General features: G+C 44.6%; 1 protein-coding gene across 7 annotated transcripts in view; it reads right to left on the bottom strand.

Annotated features, from left to right (window-relative positions):
* FAM219A (family with sequence similarity 219 member A) overlaps positions 1-24,102 on the bottom strand; it is a 107,877-nt gene that overhangs the window by 21,606 nt on the left and 62,169 nt on the right. Inside the window, exons 2-3 of one of the 7 annotated variants that reach the window (XM_075137099.1) lie at positions 8,696-8,853; positions 8,182-8,282 (exon numbers count right to left, since the gene is read on the bottom strand). The exons of 5 other annotated variants lie outside the window; for them this stretch is intronic. In XM_075137099.1, coding sequence (XP_074993200.1) covers positions 8,182-8,248 — 67 coding nt within the window. In that variant the 5' untranslated portion in view covers positions 8,249-8,282; positions 8,696-8,853. The remainder of the gene's footprint in view (positions 1-8,181; positions 8,283-8,695; positions 8,854-24,102) is intronic. One more of the 7 variants, XM_075137100.1, reaches the window with a different exon arrangement.

The raw sequence follows: 24,102 nt of genomic DNA, 5'->3' as shown, positions 1-24,102 counted from the left end.
GCAAGCTGCTACCTTTGTGCTAACCTTACACTAGCCTGGTCCACTCGCTGACTCTGAGCCATTCAGCATCTGCTGCAAGTGCTGCTTCAAGGTAAGCTCTACTGGTGACAAAACAACAGCCAAAGAAGCCGACGGAGCTTTCAGTAAGGCAGAAATAACACCTAAGTATAAAGGAGCAAAGGAAATGCATGCTGCAGACACAATTAGGACCATAACTGGCCCAGCCCTGTCTGGCAGTAGTCTTGTATTATAGCTGCACGCAAAGGTCCTCAATAAGATGGTGCCCCAGCATGCTAAGCACTCAGCAAATCGTTCCTGCCCTGGTGTGCTTTCACCTGCCTGATTTAGGATGTGTCAGAAGATGAGCAAATCACTGCATGCTCACAAATGAAGCACACTCCCACGGGGAACCTCCGTTAGAGAAAGTCGTGTCTAAGTTGAGAGGGGCTGAATTCTCCCCCTACCACTGGGAACAGCTACAACCCTAATGAATGCTTTCAAGCATAGCTGTATTACTTAGTGGAATTTAAAATGGTTACCTGTTCAGCTGGCTGGATGTGTCTAGCTGCTTTATGATGAGGGAAAATAGTAACGGAGCATGTGAAGCAGAATGGAGTTAAAAATCAGACATGAATAAATCCTTACAATTACTCCTCTGGTTTCAGTGTTTAAACGAAATCATAACCAGATTTAATAATGTTTTCCTGTTTTTTAAAGATGAAATGCTGAGCAGCTTCTTTGGTACATGTTGCTATGTAGGGGGGCATTGGTTTTGCCTTCACTCTGCCCGAAACCAGAAATGGCAAAAGTAGCTATATGCTTCAGTCTCCTGCAGAACTGCTCCTTTTGCGATATCAGGCAAAGCAGACAACCCAGGAATTTGGTGAACATCACTCTGTACTATGCTGAAGAGCTATTTGGAGGGTCAGACCCCCCCAAATCCACGGTTCCCATTTGTCCCAAGATAGTGAGTGACTCTGGCTATGGTCAGACAGCGGTGGGTGGAGAGTGGTTTAGGATGCCATTGCCTCTCACTGCCGCGCGCTTGACTACATGCATCCCGCTCAACTGAGGCAGCCTGATCGGCACAAATGCCATTCCGTGGCAGACGAGGCTGATTTGCTTCCTTTGCACTATGGGTTGGAAGCACGCAGATGCTGACTGCTCCTGTCCCTTTGCTGAGAGCCACTGGCTGAACCTCGCTAACTCAATTGCTTGTTAACCTGCCTGACCAGGAGGAGAGGGAGCTTCCTGCTATGGGTACAGTGCAGTGTGGGTCCATGGGATTTGCTGCAGTGGGAAGACAAAGAGAAATTAATCCAGTGTGATAGAGTTGTATTTTTCCATCTTCAAGGTCTACGAGATGAGATTTTGGGATTATTTGCCTCTCTGTCCCCCATGGTCAGCTGAACTGTTTCAGAGGCTGAGGACTGTAGTGATTCCCTGATGAATTCTACCTTCTCAAGTAAGCTGAGAATTTAAATTACACAGAAAATAAAACTAATCTGTCTGTTCAGATCCCGCTGAATGATGAACAGAGTCGTGAGCAAACGGAGGGAGAAAGAACGAAGTGCTGACTACAATTTCCACTTCAAGTCCAAGTCCTGATTTCAGCTCCCTTGCATCATTTAGCTCAGGGTCATTAGCATGCATCTAGTTACCACTGAAACCTTCACCACCTTTCACCTCTGACAGAGAGTATTTGTCAGTGAGGGCTGTGTCACTTCTTGGAGAGATTTCAGGGTACGTACATCAATAGGGGCTTTGCCTGCAGGCTGTATAGAAAGGGAGGTATAAGAAAGCTGTGTGCTGGAGCCACGCTCATCCCGGTAAGGGCTGTGCTCCCTGGGGACATTCGGAGAGTGTAAGTGCGACCACGTGGGTGGCATTAGCGCAGCTGATGGCTGTGCCTCCCTGCATCGCAAAGGAAGGCAAAAGAAAAGCGATTTTTACTGAACAGGGGTAGCAGAAACAAAAAGGATCTGTCTGTGGCCAACCCCCTGCTCTGAATACAGGGAATATGGTTTTAAGCTGATACGCACTGGGCATCAGCGTTGATTATTCAGGACAGGCCATCTGAATCAGGATTGTTTCACCCAGCTTCAGAAAAGACTGTTCAGATAAGCATGGGTCAGATAGCTGCCATTCAACTACCAACTTGGGCAAGACACAGTATTTTTAGCTGAGGTACGTTATTTTTGCTGACCCAGCCAAACTTGGGGAAATTAGTGAACTACATCTAATTGTGAGAACTGGCTAGCAAAAGCAGGCGTATAAATCTGTCTTCCAAGATCCCTTTTGGACCAGGTTTTAAACATCCAAGTAGCTGCATTTCCTTATGTTTTGTTGATCTGGCTGCTGCTCTGTCCCTTTGGCATGGCTGAGAGCTGGCACAAACACCAATGGGCTTTGAGTGGTTTTAAGCTCCTTTCAGCTCCCAAGAAGGCCTGACCAGACAAAGAACTGGCAAATGACCTAGGGAGTACAAAGATGATGTTTGCATCTCTTATTCGATGATGCAGGTCTTAACTTCTTGTACAGGAGATGCAACAACAAGTAGTCGGTGCATTGCATGCACAGCAACGCAGGGCTCATTCTGGGGCAGCGCTCACCTAGAGCACTGCCTGCACAAGTTACAGAGAGGTTTCTGATGGCCTGGCTGATGTTACTTTTTGCATTTCCCTTCAGAAAGCATACATCAAACCAAAGCGCCACGCTATTCCTTAGCACAGAGGAGGACAGGTAAATGAGTACTCCAGTCCTGACCAAAGCTATCATCTACTTACCAGAAGCATTTCCAAAAGTGGCTTTATGTTCCAGCAGGATGTCCCCTGGGGTAGTGAGCCACACTACCCCAGCCCCAAACCTCATTTATCTGACCCTCATGTGATTATAGGAAGGAACAAGAACTCTGTTTATATCCACTATTGGGCTTTGACGCATAGGAAAGCAGGGCATCCAGTGCAGTTAGCCATTTAGCAAATAAAACCTTATGGCTGTACACTTTAGGGAAAAAAATTACTAATTTGACACAGAAAATTTTACCTCTTCATGGCACGACATAATCACGAATCATCTTTGTGAAACAGTAAACTGTATTTTACTGCTGGGAGAAACTATTTAACTGGCTTACCTTAAAGCCACGTAGAGCATCTGTGGCAGCAGGGGAGCAGAGAACCGGGATTCCTGGCTCCGACTCCGCTGCCTGAGCTGTCTCTGCAGCCATTTTATTTAGACAGGTTGCAACCATGTAGCAGCAGGCAGCAATTCATCTCTCTTCATCTTTGAACATCTTTCTGTACTGATTTCAAAGGCATCTATTGTCGCCGCTCTCAGCTCACAAGGGCATTTTGTTGTGATTCAGCCTGTGCTTTTTCACTTAATTTTTAAGGATTGAGACTTTTATTCCTAATGGCTGCAAAATACTGCATACAAAGATTTCATTTATCACTGTCAAAACTGCAATATATAAACAGCATCAGTTTTATTTAAATGTATTTTTTATGAAGGGATTTATTTAGTATTTTCATGTACTTTTCAAAGAATATTTTTCCTGCTAGCCAAAAGAACAAAGTTAGATATCTGGAGAAGTGTTTGCATCCTGACAAGCCCAGCTAAAAAGTTTCAGTTTATAAACTGGACTCTACAAAATATAATCCATAAAACTGAGCTACTCTCTCGCTTAACATATTTTAAAGGGACAGAGACAATTAAGTTATTTCACCTGGAAAGAACTTCTGCAAATGCCCCCTCATCATTTCTAGTCAACTGAACACAGGTTTAAGTGAAAGCCATGTGCTTGACCCTGCTGTATGGTGTAGCAGACAAAAAAAAAATAAAAAAAAAGAAAAAGAAAGGAGTCTGTTAAGTGCAATTTAACTCTCTTCATTTAAATAGCTCTCTTCATTTAAAGCATCACTTATGCTAAAGGCGTAATCTACCAGATAAACAGAGTTAATATTAGTACCCACATCACATTTGTTACAGGTCCTGATGTTCTGTGAAGAAGCATTAAGGTCACTGATGCATGTAGTAAGTGGGATGTGTATTTAGGAGAGTAACAGTACAAACTTGCTTAGCTGAATACTTACAGCCTTCAGTTACACAGGAATCATCATATAGTGTATATTTGTATAAAAAACACTTGAACAGAGTCTGATATAAGTAGGCTTGAACTGCATAAACACTTAGACAAATGTCCATGCTTGCATGAGTCTAAAATACACACTAAATGGTCTATGGCAGACAGCACGTGTTTTATAGCCTATATAAACTACAGATTTAGTTTATTTTTAATATGTTGTAATTGGGAAAGCTTTCACTGGCTGGCAGATACCACTGTTTGGAACGACTTGTTGAGTTCTCGTCTAGTAGCCAAAACAAATAAGGACAGAAGTGCTAATGCCACAGGCAGCACATGAGCTTGGAAGGGACTTGCAGCTTGCTGACTCCAGCATCCTGCTTGGAAAGGACCCTTGGACTTTTCTTGTTCCCAGGACTGGACTGCAACTGACAGTCCCAGCCATGTTTCTGGCTTTGATTTAGCAGCAAAATGTCATATATTTGATCCATTCTGGTTTATCATCTGCTGCATTGGGTTTCTACAACCCTATGCATTTCAAACAAAATTCCCTACTTCCTATCTAATAAAATGAAAGCAGATGGAGAAAGGCAACCAGGCTGGTTAACACGCTGAATGAATGCATACTCCTCACCCCACCATGCTTTGAGAAATCCCTGCTCTGCCTCCTACTGTTTTCTTCCCTGGAAAAAGGAAAGAAAGAGTGTTACTAACTTAGCATGTCACCCTCCAAATACTCTGCTCCCCAGAAGAGGACTTTCAGGCATTGTTTCACTAGATGAATTGCCTGTTTACTATGAATCTCTATGGGAGAACAGGATATGCACAGCCCAGGGTGCCTCTTCCTGCTATTCAATTTATCAGCCCCAGTCCTGGGTACTTGGATCGGCAGCGGCTCAGCCAGAGAGCCGTCCCGCACAGCAAACCTCCTCCCTTAACAGGATTACTGACCTGATCTCTCCCTTAGCGAGATTGCGATTGTCTGGAAACTTGACAAACAGCCTTAGAGCTCAATTAGTTATTTAATAAGTTTATGATTAACCAATCTGCTGATTAAGCTTTCATTAATTAGGTTGGCAGAAATTATATTTCAGAGGGATAGTGGCCCCTAATTTAATACATTTCCTCTTGGAGCAGGGTTGGGGATCTCTGTGTGAGCCGTTGAGTGCAGCATGCCCCCACACTTCTCTTTCCTGCTGCAGAAGAACCTGCAAAAGCTGTTTGGGGGCTGCTACCAGATCACCGGGGCATGGTGGCCCTTGGGGACAGCTTGGCCTTGCAGCGCGGTTATACCTGGTGCAGCTCAAAGATTCCTGCTCCTCTTTTCTGAAGTTTCGCCAGACGGCGCAGAGCGAGGCAGGCAGGGTTTATCTAGGGCAGCCGCAGACCTCACAAGTACAGTTTCAAAGAGCCTGTCATTTTGATATCCACTCTGCTCTCATCTGGATTCGGGTGGGTGGCCCACGCTAGGGAGGAGAGGGAACTCCTTTCCTCTTTCTCTTTACAAAGAGTTTGGAGAGAAACTCATGGCTTCATCTCTAGCTTTGTCCTTTGCCGCATGGTCTGAAGGACAGGGCTCACCGGGTGCTGCGATCTGTTCCTTGCAGGGTGCCTTGGCAGAGGGGGCAGGATGCTGCCACCTTCCTCCTCCAGCTCGGACCCTGCTTTGGTAGAGAAATCAGAACTGGGCTCAGGGATTAGTCCCAAACTGTCACAAATGATTAAAAATTTCCCCATCCTCAAAGGATCCCCTGTATCCTTTCTCAGGTAGGGCTGCTATCTGTCAGTGTCAGCCAGTAGAGGATGGCTGAGGGGATGGTAGGATGCTGTTGCCAGCTATTTTTTGTTTCTTAATGTCCTCCTCCTTCCAGGTGCAGGGCTGAAGGTTTGGCAGCTGCCTTTTCCTTCCACTTCTCAAAGGGACTGGTGGCAAAACACAGCCATGCCTTGAATGGCAAGAGGGAAACAGGACTGGCCAGAGAAAACATGTCCCTGCTGAAACGCCCAAGAAAGGGGCTTGAAAGACAAGATGAAAGACAAGGCTGCCAGCTGCAGCTGCTTTGAGTGCTGCAGGAGGGGAAGCAGGGCTGGGGGATGAGAGATGTCATCCCAAACTGCAGAGCCCCCCAGCTGGAGATCAGACGCGTGCAATGCTGAGCTGAAGCCTCTGTCAAGGGAGCGGGAGTTCTGGTGACAGGGAGAGCTTAAAGGGACACAGGGAAAGCCTGACTCACGCTGAAGACAGCAGTAACATACAGATAAAGATGACGACAGTTCTTAATAGAGAACTCTGATGTCAATGAAACATGGTTTAGTACTTTAATGCCAATGTAATTTACATCTTTGTTACCCTTTGTCAGGACAGGGCGTGGGGCAGCGATGCTCAGAAGCAGTTTGCTAACAGAAGCTGTCCGGTGCTGGTGTGCCCGTGCAGGGCTGCTGTTATGGCACTGCCATCCCAGCGCCGCTCACTGCCTGCTGCACAGGCAGCCCCAAGGAGAGGGGATGGGTGCTAAAGCACTGCTGGCCTGGGCAAGGTTAACACTGCTTTTGGGGGGACTGTAAAAGAAAGTCTAAGTGAAGGGGAGGCAGGTATAACCTAGACTCCAAATGTTAGACCCTGCGTCTCACTCCACACATTCCTAATATTGTAAACACTCACGCTTTTCTGTCTTGCTGCAGCTAAAGGCCTGATGAGATCCCATTGACTGGCAAATGAGCCTACCTCCCCCGAACAGCAGGCAGGGAGGTTTCCAACTCTGCCTTCCAGTTGCCTGCTCTCAATACCGTAGCACTAAACGAGATTGCTGGCAACGCTGCAGCTGCCAAGTCCCCACTATCTGACCCACTCTCCTAAATGAACCAGTGAGGCAGAAATTCTGGCAGACCAACCTTTTTACCTCCCTCCTCCATGGCCAACTGCATGTACTGAAGGGAGGAAAAATCCCAGCTTGGATTTGCTTATGAAATGACCATTAGCTAAGTATTTTCTTTAGCATTTCTAAGAGAAAAGGGAGGAGCCAAGCAAAAGCAATACAAGAATTATCATAATTTCTGTGCCCCTTGCATGCCTCAGTCAGGTTTGTGTTGGGCCACAGTACATGCATGTTCAGCTTCACTTGGCACATACAGACTTGTGAGCTAAAATCGCCAACTGCATACAAACATAAGGCTTATTGTTGTATAGCTACTTGTTTGGCTGCCTGACTGGAGCTGGAGGTGAGATGAGAGGAACAGAAGAGTTGTAAGAGTAGAAGAAAAGAGGAGAGAAACAGCCTGAGGGTTTCAGCAAGCACGGCTTTATTGCAGTAACACTAAGGGACTAGTGAGTGTATATAGAAGATATGTAGTTCCTTGCCAGAAGAAATTAAGACAGAAAACAGACTGTGCCTAAGGAGTACAGGCTGCTAAAATGGTAAGTGTTTCAGTGATGTACAGTTCCTCTTGGTTCCAACTTCAGTTTGAATTATCTTTCAATAATTAAGATTTACAACAGCCTTTAACTAGTATACACAGATACTTAAGCTCAGCGAAAGCAGGTTGAATTTAATGATGAAAAAGTGGAGTGAGGAAGATCAGGTCTTTTCCCCTGATAAAAACTTTGCCAGAGTCTGCGCTAATTCCAATCCCTTTTAAAGGACTTTATAAGAAATGACCTGCCTGCCCTTCATCCAGGTGATGCTGCCGGGTGGACTGGCAGAGGTGAAGGGGAGGGAAGAGGAGACAGCAGCAGGGAGATGCTGGCTGGCTACTGCACATCTGCTGATGGAGCGGGCAGCAGGACGTGCAAGGAACAAAAACCTACAGGCTCCAATTTAGAGCAAAAAATGTGAGGAGCAGGGGGTTGTAATCTTAAGGCACGGTGGGATTTCAGAGAGCCTTTGCAGAGATACAAGCTTGCTTTTTTCTTCTTTTTGTCATGCATTTTTCTAAAGAAACTAATTTTTCTGTTCATAATCTGTTTTGAATCAAGAACACAGATTTCCATTGCCAACCAACTGCATGTAGGGCTAGTAGTATCCACTGTCATCTTTTTTGCCTCATTATTTCTCTCCATACAAGCATGAGCAACTTTTAGGTCATACTGTATCTCAAATTACCCCAGGGACAGAAAATAAGGGTGGTGGGATTATCTGTCCTGAAGACAACTTCAGTGTGAAGCAACATCAGAAACTCTCTCTGAACACATGGGCTGGGGCGTCTGCAGGAGACGGGGAGTGGGAATGAGGTACCAGTTCCCCCGAGGCAAGAAGTTCAAGCAAGTGCAGGGAGGATGAAGGAGCCGTGGTGCGTGTACACACACACACATGCGTGCACACACGTTCAGTGACTCTCTCAAGCCTGGAATCTCTTTCTCATGCACAATATGCTGGAAAGAGCCTGGCTTTTGCCAAGACCCAAACAGAAATAGCTTTAACACTCAGATTTCCTAACCGTCTCTCCACCCCACCGATGCTGGCACACTCAGTGCTCAAAAAGGACTGGGTAAAGCTGTGAGCAGAACAAAAGGGTGGCAGAAAATACTCTCTGCTTTCAACAGGCCTTTGTGGCTGCTAACAGCTGCACTTGCAAGGTGAACGGAAGGGCAACACCAAGCTTCGAGGAATAAAAAACCTTTAACTTCTCTCCAGGTCAGCACCAGTAGAGATGTGGAGGAGGCCCAGGGACTGACAGCCTTGTCCTTTCCAGGGGTGGCACTTAAGCCAAAATTCGGGGGCACTGGGATGTGCTGAGCTGTCTTCTACAGAGTCTCTCTTTGGGCAGCGTGTACACTGGGGAAATGAGAGGAAGATCATCATTTTCCAATCACCCACTACACAACCCAGCAAAGCCATCCTACTGAGAAGATGTGCCTTGACTTGGAGCCCACAGGGATAAAAAATGAGGAGAGACAGAAAAGCAGCTCAAGCTGGCATTTTTCTGTCTCCTGCATCTGTTCCCCGGGTGCCTTAAGTGACATTGGATCAGCCCAATAACAGGAACAAGGTTCCTTCCCACCAGGTCTCCAGGGGCCAGTAATATATAAGGGAGAGCAAGCTGCATCGCCTCTCCCGACCACGTTGTGACAAAGCTGTCAGAGCCGCTCTGATGGCCTCACCTCTGCAGCAGTATCTGGTGGGAAAGGCATGGACAGCCAGCACTCTTCCACATCTCTTTGGAGAGGATAGTATCGGAAACCAGAGGCAGAAAGTCTTTTCTTCTGTAAATTGCATCGATTTGATGCTTAAAGGCAGTGAACTGGAATAAATGGGACCCCAACAAAGTGCCTCTGCTGTTTCTGTGCTGGTGAAGGTGCTTTGCAACAGCAAATTCCAATAACACAGAGAGGTAAATTTGGAGGTTCAACCTACCACACTTTGCACAAGGGAAAGGCCTTGGTGGCTGGGACAGTGACCTTATGGTTTTCTTACTTTACTTGCAAAGTTAAATGCACTCTGCTTACTTTGGTTGACCTTGTGAAATCATACGTAGGATTTACCACTAGCTCCATAATCTGGTCATCTGCACAGACCTCAGGAAGATCAACCAACATCTACCAATGACAGTGCAAGGTGCTGGGGACCTGGCAAGGCATCACCCTAAGAGAGTTTGTGTTTATCAGGTATGTCTGACAGTCTCCAAGTGAAGCCACCATTTGCAACTAGGATCAGCCAGCTAAAATTATTTCACTAACTTGCTGTCTCATACAGGGTTTTGGTACCTAAAAATGTCTCAAAACATTGTTGGGCCAAAGGAACAAAGCAAAAGTCAATGCCTGGGCAGATGTTTACTCAGGGCACTCTCCCTCTGGAAATCTCTGAGGACCAAGGCGACCACTTGAAGTCACTTGGCTGACTTCAACACTGCTGGACTGGCAGAGGGCTCTGTATGTAGCAAACCCTAGAGGTTTTCAAGGACTGCTCCAAAGAACAGGTTTTACAGTGGTGGCCATTTACAAATCATGACATGCCACTACTTACCCTTTCCTTCCACCTAATATAACTCCGTTTCCCCCACAGAGCACAGCTTAGAGTACTCAGCCTTTCAACAGCTCTGTTTGTTAACCACTGCTAAGGACCCTCTTAAGCACCAGCTACATGATGAGTACTCAGGAAGCAAGAGTAAATAATTTATTGAAATAAAGGACCAGAAGAAATGTACTCATGAATCTTCATTTTTAGAAGCCCAAATATTCTCTGCTTAATTTTTCACAGTTCTGTGATTCTGCATCTGGATTAGAGAGCTGGTCTCTGAGGCCTGACGAGTTGCTTTTTTGTTGTATCCTGCCTTTGAAAAGTTTTAGCATTGTTCTGTAACCTTGTTAGATGTAACAGTCAGCTTTTCATAAGCACCTCTTTGTTCCAAACTCCAAGACCATGAAAGAGAATTTCTTTCTTCTGGGCTACAGGCAACACATCAGTTTGCTCCAGACCAGCATTCATTTTTTCCCAAGGCAACCTCCACACCTTTACCAGTCTTGAACATGTACCCACTGCCTCTACTCCTGCCTCAAATTCCTCCTAAGAAGATCAAAAGAGTGTTTTTCAAGTTATTATAATAGTAGACCTCATTCTCCAGGATGGATTTTAACTTTCACTGCTTAAAATCCATTCCCTCGTTCTACAGAAAAAATGTATGGGATGCAAATGGAAAAAAGCATGAGATGGGAGGATTCATTGGTTTTTATTTTCTTCTGTTCTTTCATATAATTACCGGTGGCATGCAGCAGGTAGGGATCTGTGTGTGACAGTCAGCCTCTGGGTCGTGATCTTTTCCTGCAAAGTCCCCCTAAAAAGACAAATTACAGCAGAAAAAATATCCCTCTGCCAATCTAAGATTTAAGTGTCTTTTCCAGTGGCTGCCTGAGACATCATCAATGGCAAGAAGAGCTCAAATTGGTCTACGAAATGGAGGTGTTGTACAGCCACTTTAGCAGCTGCTTGATTGTCACTGAGCTGTACCTCACGTGAACATGTGCACAACCACCTTGATTTTGGTTCTCCTTTGTAATATTCCATCACTACACTCCATGAATGCCTTTCTTTTGCTAGGACATAATGGGTCTAAGAAATCAGCTGCTTGCTGGTATTAAAAGATCACTCAGCATTGAGAACCATGGATAAAATGCAAGTCAGGAAACACATCTGTAAAAGAACAAATCTCCCTGTCTCTGCACTGGAGTCAGTCAGAGATACAAGCAAAAGAGAAAATTAGTTCTAATATGTTCTTAAATTCAATCACTGTACAATCAAGGAGGTTTGGTGAATTAAAGAGAAAGAATAGAAAGCGATAATTAAAATTTAAAAAGAAGAACATTTGTATTAGAGTGAAAATCAAGTAGCAATTGGGTTTCTCTTGTTTACCAGCGGGCATACCAGTGCTTATGGAAAAGGACTGCTTTGTGCCAGTGCACGCAAGTTACCTAAGTCTACCTCCACAAATCCTACCATGTTTGTGTTGGGAACCGAAGAGAATAACTAGGTAGGACTTAGACAGGCTTTTCAGTAAAAAGTTGAAAGTATATGACATCTAAAAAAATTACTGGAGTCCCAACTAGGAATAGGATCACAGGATACTTCAAGTTGGAAGGGACCTCAGCAGCTTTCTAACCCAATGTCCTGCTCAGAGCAGAATCAGCTATGGGATCAGACTGGGTTGCTCACAGCTTTATTCAGTCAGGTTTTCAAAACCTTCAAGAATGGAGATGACACAACCTCCTTGGGAAAAATTTTCCAGTGCTTGACTGTTCTCATGGTGAAAAAGGATTTCCTTAAGGTGATTAAGGTGAGAAAAGAAGCAGGTTGGGAATGAAGCACCCACTAGATGCTACAGGCAATTTATTGCCAACTCAGCCATGTTGATATCATTCCTCACTAGCACAGAGGAAGTTTCATAAGAAGCCTTTCCACTTTTCTTACAACTCTGCAGATTATCCTGGTTATCTGATGGTCGTTACCAGGTAAATGCAGACAGCTGGCACTGCCTTTTCCCCCTTTACTCCTGCCCTTTTCCCTTTCTCTCTCTGCTGTGCCCTGAAGCAGAGGAGGTTACAGCCTGGTTCTAGGTCAGATGAATGTCCTGTAGACCCCCTGGAGATGCTGGGGTCTGGTCTACCTGGACTTCAGTAAAGTCTTTCACACTGTCTTCCACAGCATTATCCTAGAGAAGCCGGTGGCTCATGGTTTAGACAGGTGCACTCTTCGCTGGGTAAAAAACTGGCTGGACGGCCGAGCCCAGAGAGTTGTGGTCAACGGAGTTAAATCCAGTTGGCGGCGGTCACAAGCGGTGTTCCCCAGGGCTCAGTTTTGGGGCTGGTCTTGTTCAATATCTTTATCAACGATCTGGACGAGGGCATCAAGTGCTCCCTCAGTCAGTTTGCAGATGACACCAAGTTGGGTGGGAGTGTTGATCTGCTCGAGGGTAGGAAGGCTCTGCAGAGGGACCTGGACAGGCTGGATCCATGGGCTGAGGCCAACTGTATGAGGTTCAACAAGGCCAAGTGCCGGGTCCTGCACTTCGGCCACAACAACGTCAGGCAACGCTACACGCTTGGGGAAGAGTGGCTGGGAAGCTGCCCAGAGGAAAAGGACCTGGGGGTGCTGGTTGACAGCCGGCTGAACATGAGCCGGCAGTGTGCCCAGGTGGCCAAGAAGGCCAACGGCATCCTGGCCTGTATCAGAACTAGTGTGGCCAGCAGGAGCAGGGAGGTGATCGTGCCCCTGTACTCGGCACTGGTGAGGCCGCACCTCAAATCCTGTGTTCAGTTTTGGGCCCCTCACTACCAGAAGGACATGGAGGTGCTGGAGCGTGTCCAGAGGAGGGCAACGAAGCTGGTGAAGGGCCTGGAGCACAAGTCTTATGAGGAGCGGCTGAGGGAACTGGGACTGTTTAGCCGGGAGAAGAGGAGGCTGAGGGGAGACCTCATCGCGCTCTACAACTCCCTGAAAGGAGGTTGTAGCGAGGTGGGTGTTGGTCTCTTCTCCCAAGTAACTAGCGATAGGACGAGAGGAAATGGCCTCAAGTTGCGCCAAGGGAGGTTTAGATTGGACATTAGCAAAATTTCTTTACTGAAAGAGTGGTCAGGCTTTGGAACAGGCTGCCCAGGGAAGTGGTGGAGTCACCATCCCTGGGGGTATTTAAAAGTCGTGTAGATGAGGTGCTTAGGGACATGGTTTAGTGGGCATGGTGGTGTTGAGTTGATGGTTGGACTCGATGCTCTTGGAGGTCTTTTCCAACTTGATTCTATGATTCTATTCTATGCTATGCTTCGATTCACCTAGTCAATGAGACCCGAAAGCAGCAATAGCCTTTTCTAACGCAGATATGACACGACTTTCTAGGGAGGTGGAAACTCCCAGGTACCCATGAATGTTTAATTGCAGATAGAAAGAAGAATATTGGCAACAAAGGAGCTAAGATCACCTCCTTGTGTTACTGATCCCCTTTCAATGAAGAATAGCTAAACCCAAAGGACTGTCCAAAGAACCCAAAGCCAAATTCAAGGACTGTCGTGTATCGTAGCTCTTCTGCACATAGGCAGAAGTGAGTTGGCTATGTGAGCTGGGAGGAACTAATAACATAACATCTGCCTGCACAGAAATGACTATCTCAAAGTTTTGCTTTCGCATTTTTGCTTCACGCCCTGCCCCACAGATCAGAGGCTGCGTAAAGCCACATTTCAGCCTGGTAGTTAAAGCGGTCAGGCAGAAAAAGGAATTGAGCTTGAGTCTTCCACATTCTGGCTGAAAGTCTGTAGCTAAAAAAGGCACAGCTGTTTTGTGACTTGATGCTCCCAAACTTTTAATAGCCAAAACCACTTTGTAAATTAGATAGGAATTCGTGAACAGTTTTAGAACGACCAATTACATATTCTTTGAGTGAACTTGCGGGGAAAAAAAAAAAGTGCTAGGGTTTACTAGGGCGTTTAAGCCCAATATACTTGTTTTTTCTTAAAAACTGTAAGCAAAACCTGAAAATCTTAATTTTAAAAGCGGCCTCTCTTCTTTCAAACTACCCATGCCTTACAGCATCACTTTAAATATTAAAAATGCGAGCCTTGTTCAAGACGTATTTTTAGCACAGTGTCATTTAATATGTCAAACATGGTTTCTCAGATCAACTTAAACAAAGTACAATTGTCTCACTTGTACTATTCATCTCTTTTCTCAAATTCCTAGTCCTGTAACCAGTATTTAAAATAAATCATAGCAAATCTTTCTTTTTTGAAAATCTGCTCTTACTTTTGGGCTGGGTAGTGACGGGGGACAGAGAGGGTCTGTTTTCTGGCATGGAGTGCCTGGTGTTACTTGGGAGCTCCGTTACAGTGAAGGGGCTGCAGCCTGCAGCTCTGAAACACCTGGTGTAATTAAACTTTCTTCTCATAGCCAGCTCACCATTTACTCATGGCAGAAAGCATTTTTAAGCTCATGAGCTTCAGAGTACTGAGCTAGACAGAAGAACTGCCTCATTCCTCCAAAAGACGTCAACACCTGCTGACTTGATTGAACCAATTTCATAGCAGTGAGCAAAAAAGAGGGTATGTAGGGTGTTTGGAAAAAGTGGGGATTGTTTTGCATTTAAAGCAGAAGGTAGAAAAAATCAGAGTTATAGCAAACACAACATGATGGTTTGGGGTTTACAGTAGAATTGCCTTAAAAGCTTGTAGAGGATTTATTTTATTGTGCTATAAACAGTGGTACTTTACAAGACAGAAAGTTGAAACAGTTCCCCATTCACAAAAGCTTAGGCTGAATCAATTCCAGCTCTTTTCAAGGTAAGTGGCAAAAGGGAAAAAAAAGGCACAAAGTTAAGAAAAGAAAAAGAAAAAGATTCGGGCAGAGTTCACAGGTGAAAGGGACATGAAGAGGAAGGCAGGAGTCAGTGAAAGGCAATGGCTCAGCTGTGCAGTCTTAAAAAGTGAGGATGGATGATTTCACTGATATGGAAAGTGGGAGGAAAGGAGCAGTTTGCATAGCAGAGTGCAGAGAACAGGAGTCTACTACTCGTACAGGGCTGAGACTGGAGGCAGAGATGAACAGATCGCAATGGTTACACAGGAGAAGCTGGAGAAGATTCTTTTGAGCAAATACATGAAGACTTGGATCTACCTGCCAAGACCATACTTGTTACTCCTCCTCTCCCCTTGTAACTGGACCTGGAGAAAGGACACAAGTGTTGTCTATGGGGCATGCTTTTTCTATAGGATAATTTAGAAAGAGGGTTTCGGGAATGCTCAAATATTTTAAAATCTGATGAACAATTCCTGGTTTTCCTTCTGGAAGAAGTTTCAAAAAGGGGACTACAGATATTTTGCACAGTAGCAGACTGCAATGTCTCATTTCCATGAACGATGCAATAAATGCATGCCCTCAGCACAAGCTATTCAGCCATGATTCAGGCAGTAATTAAAGCTTTTTAAACGATAGTTGTGTTTAACAACTGGAGAAATGGGATCAGACTGTCCAATTACTGCTGTGACTTTACAACTTCTTAAATAAAATCTTATCTTGGTAAATATGTGGCATCTATAAAAACAGCTTTATTTTCCTTCAGTGAGACCTGCTTTATAGAGAATGACTGCCAAGCGGAACAAGAGAAGAGCTGTGCCAAAAGCTGAAAGTTTGAAAGAAAAGGAGGAGAGGTGCCAGAAGGCTTTCTGCACACAGCAGAGCAGAAAGGGTCTGACTGGTACGGGCTGTAGTCTTTCCTGGAGAGGCCACTGCCTCATTACTGCCAGGAGTGAAACGACTGTCAGGGAACAGGCAAAGCTCCCTCTTAGTCCTACCCAGGACTCGCAAGATCCAGAAGCCTCTTTGCACAACTAGTCCTACCTTCTCCATTGCAGCTTAATTCTTGCTCCTAAAAATTCTCCATAAAGCAGTTGGCTGGTTTAAGAGGCTGGTGGTATCTCTGCCCCCAAGCTGAGATGCTGAGAATAGCTGAACCTGCAGTAGAGTTGCTTCTACCAGTCTGCTAACCTAGGCAACAGCCTCTTTTGCGTGTGCCCAGCGTAGGCCCATATTGCTCCATGACCTGCTTCAATCAGCCCTCCCTCCATGAAGAACCACTGTGGTTTCTTCTGTGCTGCTCCCTGCTTTTGGGAATTATTTCTCCCCAGACCTCTGAACCAAAACTGATGGACATGGTGAAGTCTGACTGTTGCTAACTGGGCAAAAATTGTGCTTAGTTTGTTGCTGCTCCTCTATCCTACCTCTTCTCCAACATTTCATGTGGTACATCTCCTTAACTGCCACATTAAGAGCTTGGCCACGCAGGTGATGCTTTCACTGCATCATTTGCTGGGTTTGGCACACCGGGGCTCTGCTGTGCACAGCTGGGTGTAACACTGTCTGCTGTACTTGGAGCCAAGACTGTCCCCGGGTTCAGAGGAGAAGGGCTCCTTGGATGTTTCTCTGTAAATTCTCAGCCGAGGTCTGCATCCAAGAACACCATGGTACCCTCATCTAACAAGGACCCTGCTACTGACAGGACACCGATATTGATGACATCCTCATCTGTTCTGCTTTCCTGCATTGGCACACCAAGGTTTGTGCATTTTTCTGAGCTCTGAGTCTCCAAAGGATCCTTTAAGATCTCAGAGAAGCAACATGAAGTTTTCAGGGTGCTGTGAGCATCCTCTGTGCAAAAGGATAGCAGTTAAAAACAAGAATTGCAGTGAACTTCCTATACCAGCACAAATCCCTTCCCTTTGAGAAGTGTGTGTTATTTCTACTTAACAGAGCCTGACCTGCTGACAGAGCATTTTAGCCCCAACACTCAATAAGTAGACAGTAACCTTTCCTGGTTAAGAGCTGAGTGTGCAGCACAGAGAAGACAAAAGGGGAGCCCACATCACTGAATAGTCAGAACAAATTCAATAAACCGTTCAGTTTAAGGCTCATCATTAATCAATCAAACACATTAAAAAAATGCATCATCCAATATTGTCCATGGATGCTGTGGTCTGTTCTGGAGCCAGGTTACTTTAATTACACTGGGCTCTACTTGCTTCCCTTGAGTGCTATGCAGAAACTCATCTACCTATGGAGACATCAGAAGGAATTACAGAAATAGTAACACCTGGGTAATTCAGAATTGGAGAAATGTACTCCTGCAGTGAGCCAGAAGATCAGGTGGAACCTACGTTTAAGGACACAGGGCTCTGAGAAGCCAGAAAACAGTACTATTGCACTTTTCTGTGTTGATTTTGTCAAAAATGCCAACATCTGAGCAGGCAGCCTTGTCAACTCAGCTGGTGTTAGTCTTTTTAATGTCAGGAACAAGGTGTAAGTCACCTTTGGGGACATCTTTTAAACCAGCTCTCTACGTACTTTGTAGAAAACAGTGATAAGAGTAATATGTACTGTGCAACAAGACCTCTGAACAGACCACCAGCCTATTACTGCTGTGGTGCTGCCTGCTGGGGTTAGGCTTTGCTAGATTCTCATCACTACTTCAATTGCTGAATTTTTCCTTCTTTCTATCAGAGAATAATTTGCTTACTTTGTTTTGCCTCACAACCTTTTGAACTGCTTCTCATATTTGAGGTGACAGATTATGGCGAGTCAGGGCAAAGAAGAGAACTTGCAATTTGCAGGTCTGGTCTTCTGCTTCAGGCACAAAACCCCCATTCAGACTCCAGATGCTTTGTCCCATTCTCATTACAAAGTAAAATAATTTGTGTAGAAGTGGATCTTCAGGATTAGCTCTCTTTCTTAGACTATCAGACCTGTAGGTACTGTAAAAATTTGGAGTGGCTAAAGGATGGCCAGATAATGCCCAACAAAATGACTCAGCTACCTTACAGCCTCCTCCTTCATGACTTTTTATCTGAAGGTATATTAGCCAAGAGTGGTGTGTGCAACACAAGATGTGAGTGGGTGTGTGTCTATCGGCTTGCAAGGTGCATGAGTATCCAGTAACTTGTCACAGGAGAGGTGCACGTATGACGACGGAAGGCTGGGAAAGGCCAGTAAAGCCCTGGTGGGGTGGCATAACAAATCAAGCAAATTGCAGTGACAGAAAGACTAGGCTCGTTTGGTGAACGTCGTGCCACATCATATTCATGCGCTCATGCTTTACTCCTGGGATTTGCTGACTTCCCTCCGACTCACCCACTTACACACTCCCTCCTGCGCAGAGCTCTCTGCTGAACCCCAGTGAATTGCTCTGTTCCAGCTTCTCTTAATGGCTTTACTGTGACCTGAGCCTGGGTCAGCTACAGTGTCTCACACACCTCTTCCTTTCTGCCCCTCTATTTCTCCTTTAACTAATCTGCAATAATATGCCCGTCACAACTGTTTTTCTGCCCCCATATTTGCTGCTCTGTCTGCAAACAGCCCTACTGCCCTTAACATGATGCAGCTGTTCACTCTCTCATCTCCTCCAAAAAGAGCCTGGAGATATCCTACAGGAAGGATGCTACAATAAATCTGTGTATGCAATTTCTTTTATAAATGGAAAGAGTAATAACACATGAAATAATGTTTAAATAAATTCCTCCCAAGCCCCAGGAGACCTCCGAGTGGTAGGCTGCACTTCTATCTTCATGAAGAAAATCAATAGCAGTGCTGTATTGCCACTGTGCTCTGTCTTCCACATTACTCATCCCCCCTGTATAAAGTACGGACTGTGTTCAAGGAAATGGGTGCTCCTAGGGGAGGAAAACGGCTTTGTGCACTTAAGGTAATGATGTCACTTGAGGTCGCCATGCAAACTGTTACGGATATGGAAATATGCAGTTTTGTCAATAGAGCTGGAACCTGGGGACCTAGCTTAAGAGTTACAGCTTTTTTATAAAATGTTTCCCTAATTTACCTACAGAGCTTCTTCCCAGAAACAACAGCTGCTGTACCTAATTAGCATTAATCGCCTTGTTACAGAAGAGCAACTGGGAATAGTGCAGTACTTGAGGTACTGACAAAAGGATACACTAATGGCATTGATTTGTCCAGTCTACTACAACCTCCCTTTATTATTCTGTTTTCTGTATGAAAAGCTTAGAAGTCACAAGCTGTGAAGCAGACTGGGAAGAGATGATGCAGAAAAGGAGCGACGGATGCGGGCAGGTACTGAGCCATTCAGCCTATGCAAGACGCTTGCTGCCTGCTCTGTTTGGGACTGCATCTCTTCGTGCCAGTTTTTCATGTTGACCTGCGGCAAAGACAGCCCTGGAAGGGGATCTCTGAGCAAGGCATCCTTTTGAACAGCACTGGGATAAGCTGCTCTGCTGTGCGCTTTGTAGGTCTTTGATGAAGATGCTTTAAAACAAGCTCTGAACCCACACCCAACCCTAGGAGAGGGGGTTAAATAACTACACCAACTGAAAGATCAGTCTCCGGAGCCACATGGGAAGATAAAGGCAGTCTGTCCTTTACTGGGATTAGAGACCATCTGTAAAATTTCAACCAGAAATGCACCGATTTTGTTATGTTGAACCCTGAGGGCTTTGTAGTTCTCAGCTCATTGACTGATATTCCCAGTACTACTCCTCCCTGATCATAAAGCAATTCAATATCTGCCATGAATGCACAGCAGCAGGCTGGAACGCAAGAGCTAACACCACAGATGTGTCATCAGCCTCTGTCCCCAAATGGATTATCTCCTCTGTTCACTTCAGTCTCCACTAAGATGGGGCCCAGTCATAAATTAGATCCTCAGTTTTGTCCAAGTCAAGCACACCAGGGAACAACATGCTATATTTCCTTGCGACAGGGTTTCTGTTGCTGTTTTACCCCTACCAGAGTTGCTTGCTCTAAGCGAACATCATTACAGTTACTTGCTTGAGAATCTTGTTTGTTAACAAGCCAGAATTAATCCAATAGCACAAGTAAAATAATTCAGTGCTTGGAAGTGGATGCACCTAATTGGTGTCTCCACACAGAATCCCCACCTCCAGCTAGAGACTGTGGAAGACAGAGATATGAATTCCTCTGCTGTCACCAAGTAAAATGTTAGGATGTTTATACGTTCTAAGGAGAGGCAGGACTGATACAGGAAGAAGCAGAAGCAGACAAGAAGCCTTGGTGGTCTCACCTGAGATCTCTCCTTGGAGGATAAGCACTATGGCTATTTGTCAGAGAATGACTTTTTCTATCAAGACTTTCTTCACCTCTCGCTGAGCCAGCTGCTTGGCTCAGGCCCCAATACGACCATTCACTTGCTCTCACCTCCTTCCTGTCATATAGAAAGCCAAAAGGCCAGGCTGGGGTGACTCCAGAGGCTTTTATGCTCACCCTACCAATAGGTCCAGGCTCCCAGCAAGCAGAATTTCCTTCCCAGCAATAGCTGGGCTGTGGCTGACCTGCTCTAAGAGCGATCTGCACTGTGTCTCCTAGAAAAAAAAAACAACATCCCACAATGCAGCTGGCAGGAGGAAAGTATTAGTATCCTGTTAATTAATGAAATAGGTCTGCTCTGTTAGTGTTACAATAGCTTCCCCCCTCTTGAAGCAAGGCAAGTTTCTGGTTAGGCTGGTGGATTATATACTTGAGCTACACCAGCTTACACCAAAGGCAACCTTGTGACACTTGTTTCTCCTTATGGGGCTAACTAGCATCAGCCACTGTGCTTTTTGATATTAAGATAAATACCAGCATGAGATCTAAGCTGGGAGGGAAACAAAACAGTAGCTAGGAAAGCAGGAAAATTGTCTGCTACATTTGCAATTCAGGTAATTTTTTTACAAGAAGCTTTGCAAAGAAAATGTAAAACAAAAACCATAAACACTTCGAAGCCTGCATCAATATGAACTAGGCTTCCTCTTGGTCATATGGCAGGAGACCTCATCCGCATGTAGCTCACTTAGTCTTAAGGTGGGACCCAGTTTGCCTAGCTTAGACGCTCATTCTTCACACACTTCTAGGCACCCCACTGACCAATCTTCCAAAAACAGTGCCTTATTCTCTATCTAGTCCAAGGAGAGGTGGTGCTTACATCTAAGGCAACAGGTATCTCGGCGGGATGAAGACTGCTATGAGTGTCTCTGTCTGTCTGCCTCTCTCCCATATGTTCATCAGCAGATGGGGATGCAGGAGATTTACTGCCAAGGTGCCTGTGTGGTGGATGTGCTGATGAAGATGCCATTGCCACAATCCCTCATCACCACTGTAGCTTGTTCTGCAGCACTCCAACCAATCGCCACGTTGCCAATTCTGTTTTAACACAAACTGTAATGTCATTGACTGCTAGGTAAGACAGACAGACTGTCTGGATGGGGATTTAAGCGCAGAGAAGGGAAATTAAAAATGCAAAATAGAAAAACAGATGGCATAAGCTTCATTAAAATAGTATCTTGTCTCCTGGGGATCCCATGAGGATCCATTGCCTTCTAGTGGATATGGAGCCCTGAGATTTACACTTGGGGATTATTCTGTTCCTCCCTCTTTCCTTATCACAACTCTCTTCTGTTTTCAAAAGGCTTGTAGTATGTGCTCCATCTGGATATGCCTCCTAATAAGGATGTGCTGGGGACATCTCCTAAGCACTTATGTACACCCAGCCCTGTCGGGAGCCTCCTTACCAAGTGATTTGAAAGAAAGAAAGAAGCATGGCTGAGCCTTGCAGTTCCTGACAGAAAGACAAAGTGGGAGTGAGTGGGAGTGTTAGAAAAGTGTGTGAGGTATGAGGTTGTCCTCTTTTTTGATGTGGCCCCAACAGCAAGCTGAATGTTTTACTGTTCCACTTATAAACCAGGTGTAACCTTTAGGTAGCCACTGGAAATATAAGCCACCCGTGAAGTTTTTCTTGTATCTATCTGACCATCCAAGCAAACACATGTCCAAATGTATTTATTCAGAAGGGGAGAAACAACCAAGGAAAAGACCATTCAAGCAGCAGGATAAATCTGTGTTCAGTGTATGCAGCACAGTACACTTTTTCTGTCACACTTCAATCAGCGCGGTTTCTGGAAGCAAAAGTTGTATTCGTGCTGGGTTGGTATTTAATTGAGCTCACTTGAACCAAGCTTCCAGCAAGCACATATGACAGATTTATATATAAATCTTCACAGAGTGAAAAATGACATTTATCAACCTTCCATCAGAGCATTTGACATTTGAACAATTGATTCTGATTTAACAGTGAAAAATGCCACTATCCATATGGAAAATCTGTAATAGGATTAAAACCCTCGTCGCTACCATCCCCAACAACTGCTCTGCCAGTTAAGCTGTAAAACATTTATGTACCACCTTGACTTTGTCTAGCCTTAAAAGAGATTAAAAAAAAAATCCAAATCCAAATTAATGCAGAAGAGACAAAAAAATCTAGTTGGAGGAACAGGGGTCAGAGCTGGGAGATGCAAGCCATTAAACTGCTTGAAAATTGTAAAGGCTGGGCAGATTTTAAGAATAACAGCAGCAGGAGCTGATGTGGATTAAAGCCATGTTACACTGGCTGCAGATGATACCGTTAGTCTTGTTTTGCCCCAGGTAACCTAAAGCTCATCTGGGTATGGCTAAGAGTAGAGAGTCAATCCAAATGCCACGTGTTCACCTAACTAAAGAGGTATGCTGTTTCCACAGGCAGAGAGAGAGGTGTTTGAGCAGACTTCTCTCTGGAGAAAGGCAGGAAGAGGCTCATCAGCCTTGCAAGACAATTCCTCTTAAGCAGGTAGGTTTCACCCACTATTACCTTCGTAAGCATGTTGTGGTCAACATTGAGTATTCACTGGGCAGGAGCACTAGCTGGAAAGGAGGTCCTGGCAATGGTACACTTCTATTTAGCGAAAAAACCACTCGGACTCTTCTAATACCTCCCTTTGCCTCCTTACTGATGGATAGTAGCATTCAGCAGTGGCTAAATGAAATAAAATTTTCCCTATGCGGAAAAGCAGAAGTTCTGGCAGAAAGACTAATCTGATCCTTGGAAAAAAGCTGGTAAGCTCTGCAGAAATGTGACTATGGCGTATTTTCATGTATTAGTCCATTTTAATAATTAGTTACCCTGCAATCAACTAATGTAAGAGGCTTCCTCTTCTTTAGTCACCTACAGTTGTTAAATTCCAGTTTACACCAGATTGAGTTTCTTCTGTCATATTTTTCTCATTTCTATTATTCCAGTTTTCATGTTTTTTCTCTATGGTATTTCTGAGTCTTCGTTGTACTGATGTCTCTCAAATATGCTATAATTAAATTTTCTTTGCTGACTCCTGCTTTTTGTGTCAAAGCCATTAATGAACATATAAATGAAATGACTGTTGGAGAACTCCACTAGCAATGTCCTTTCTTCTGATACTTTCTCCTTAAACAGTACCTGATGTGTTTTGAGTTCCTGGGTCTCTCAATCTACTGGCTTTGCTTAAGCACTTAGTTTATAAAACTGAGGTTTGTTACAGATCTACCTCAAATTACCTTTTCATTTCATTTGCATGAATTGGACTTGTTATCCCTGAATCCAAAACTATTTCCTATAATCAGATGTCCTATAATGTCCTCATGACTTACCAAAGCCAAGTCTAAAATAGCACCATTTCCTGTCACATTAGCGAATCTCTGAAGGATATTTTTATGGCCTAGAAATGCAAGAATATCTCAGACTTACCAATAATAGTATCAATTGCTCTCCAACCTGATTCCTGATGTTAAATTATCCAAAACAACTATTGCAGTAGTAATTATGTCTCTAATAATATGACAGAACTCTTGGCAGTGAAAAAGGATCCTGGTGGCATATGGCATGCTGGCAGTGATAATCTTTACCAAACTGTGAGTTGTGCTGTCATTAACACATACTGCTGCTCCCTGCCTTTTCCTGAAAAGCAGCAATTGGTTTTAGAGTATTCATGACTGCAATTGCAGGACAAATCCACTGTACCAATGTACTTGCTCATATCCTGTATCAGTAGCTCAAGGTCCTCCACTTTGCTGCATAATCTTGCTGCGTTTGCATATCCAACTTTCTGTTTTCTCCTTCCTAGTCACTCTTACAGTGAGATCTTGCCTATTCAACCACTTTCTTTTCCTTTGCCATCTATGCATCTACTCTGTGACGTTCCTTTCTGCACTGCTATGACCAGATTTGTCTGATTATTCAATTTACCA

Source organism: Calonectris borealis, chromosome Z (assembly GCF_964195595.1).
Source record: "Calonectris borealis chromosome Z, bCalBor7.hap1.2, whole genome shotgun sequence".
Classification (NCBI taxonomy): domain Eukaryota; kingdom Metazoa; phylum Chordata; class Aves; order Procellariiformes; family Procellariidae; genus Calonectris; species Calonectris borealis.
Note: the sequence above shows the minus strand (reverse complement) of the source record. Positions and strands in the feature narration are given on the sequence as shown.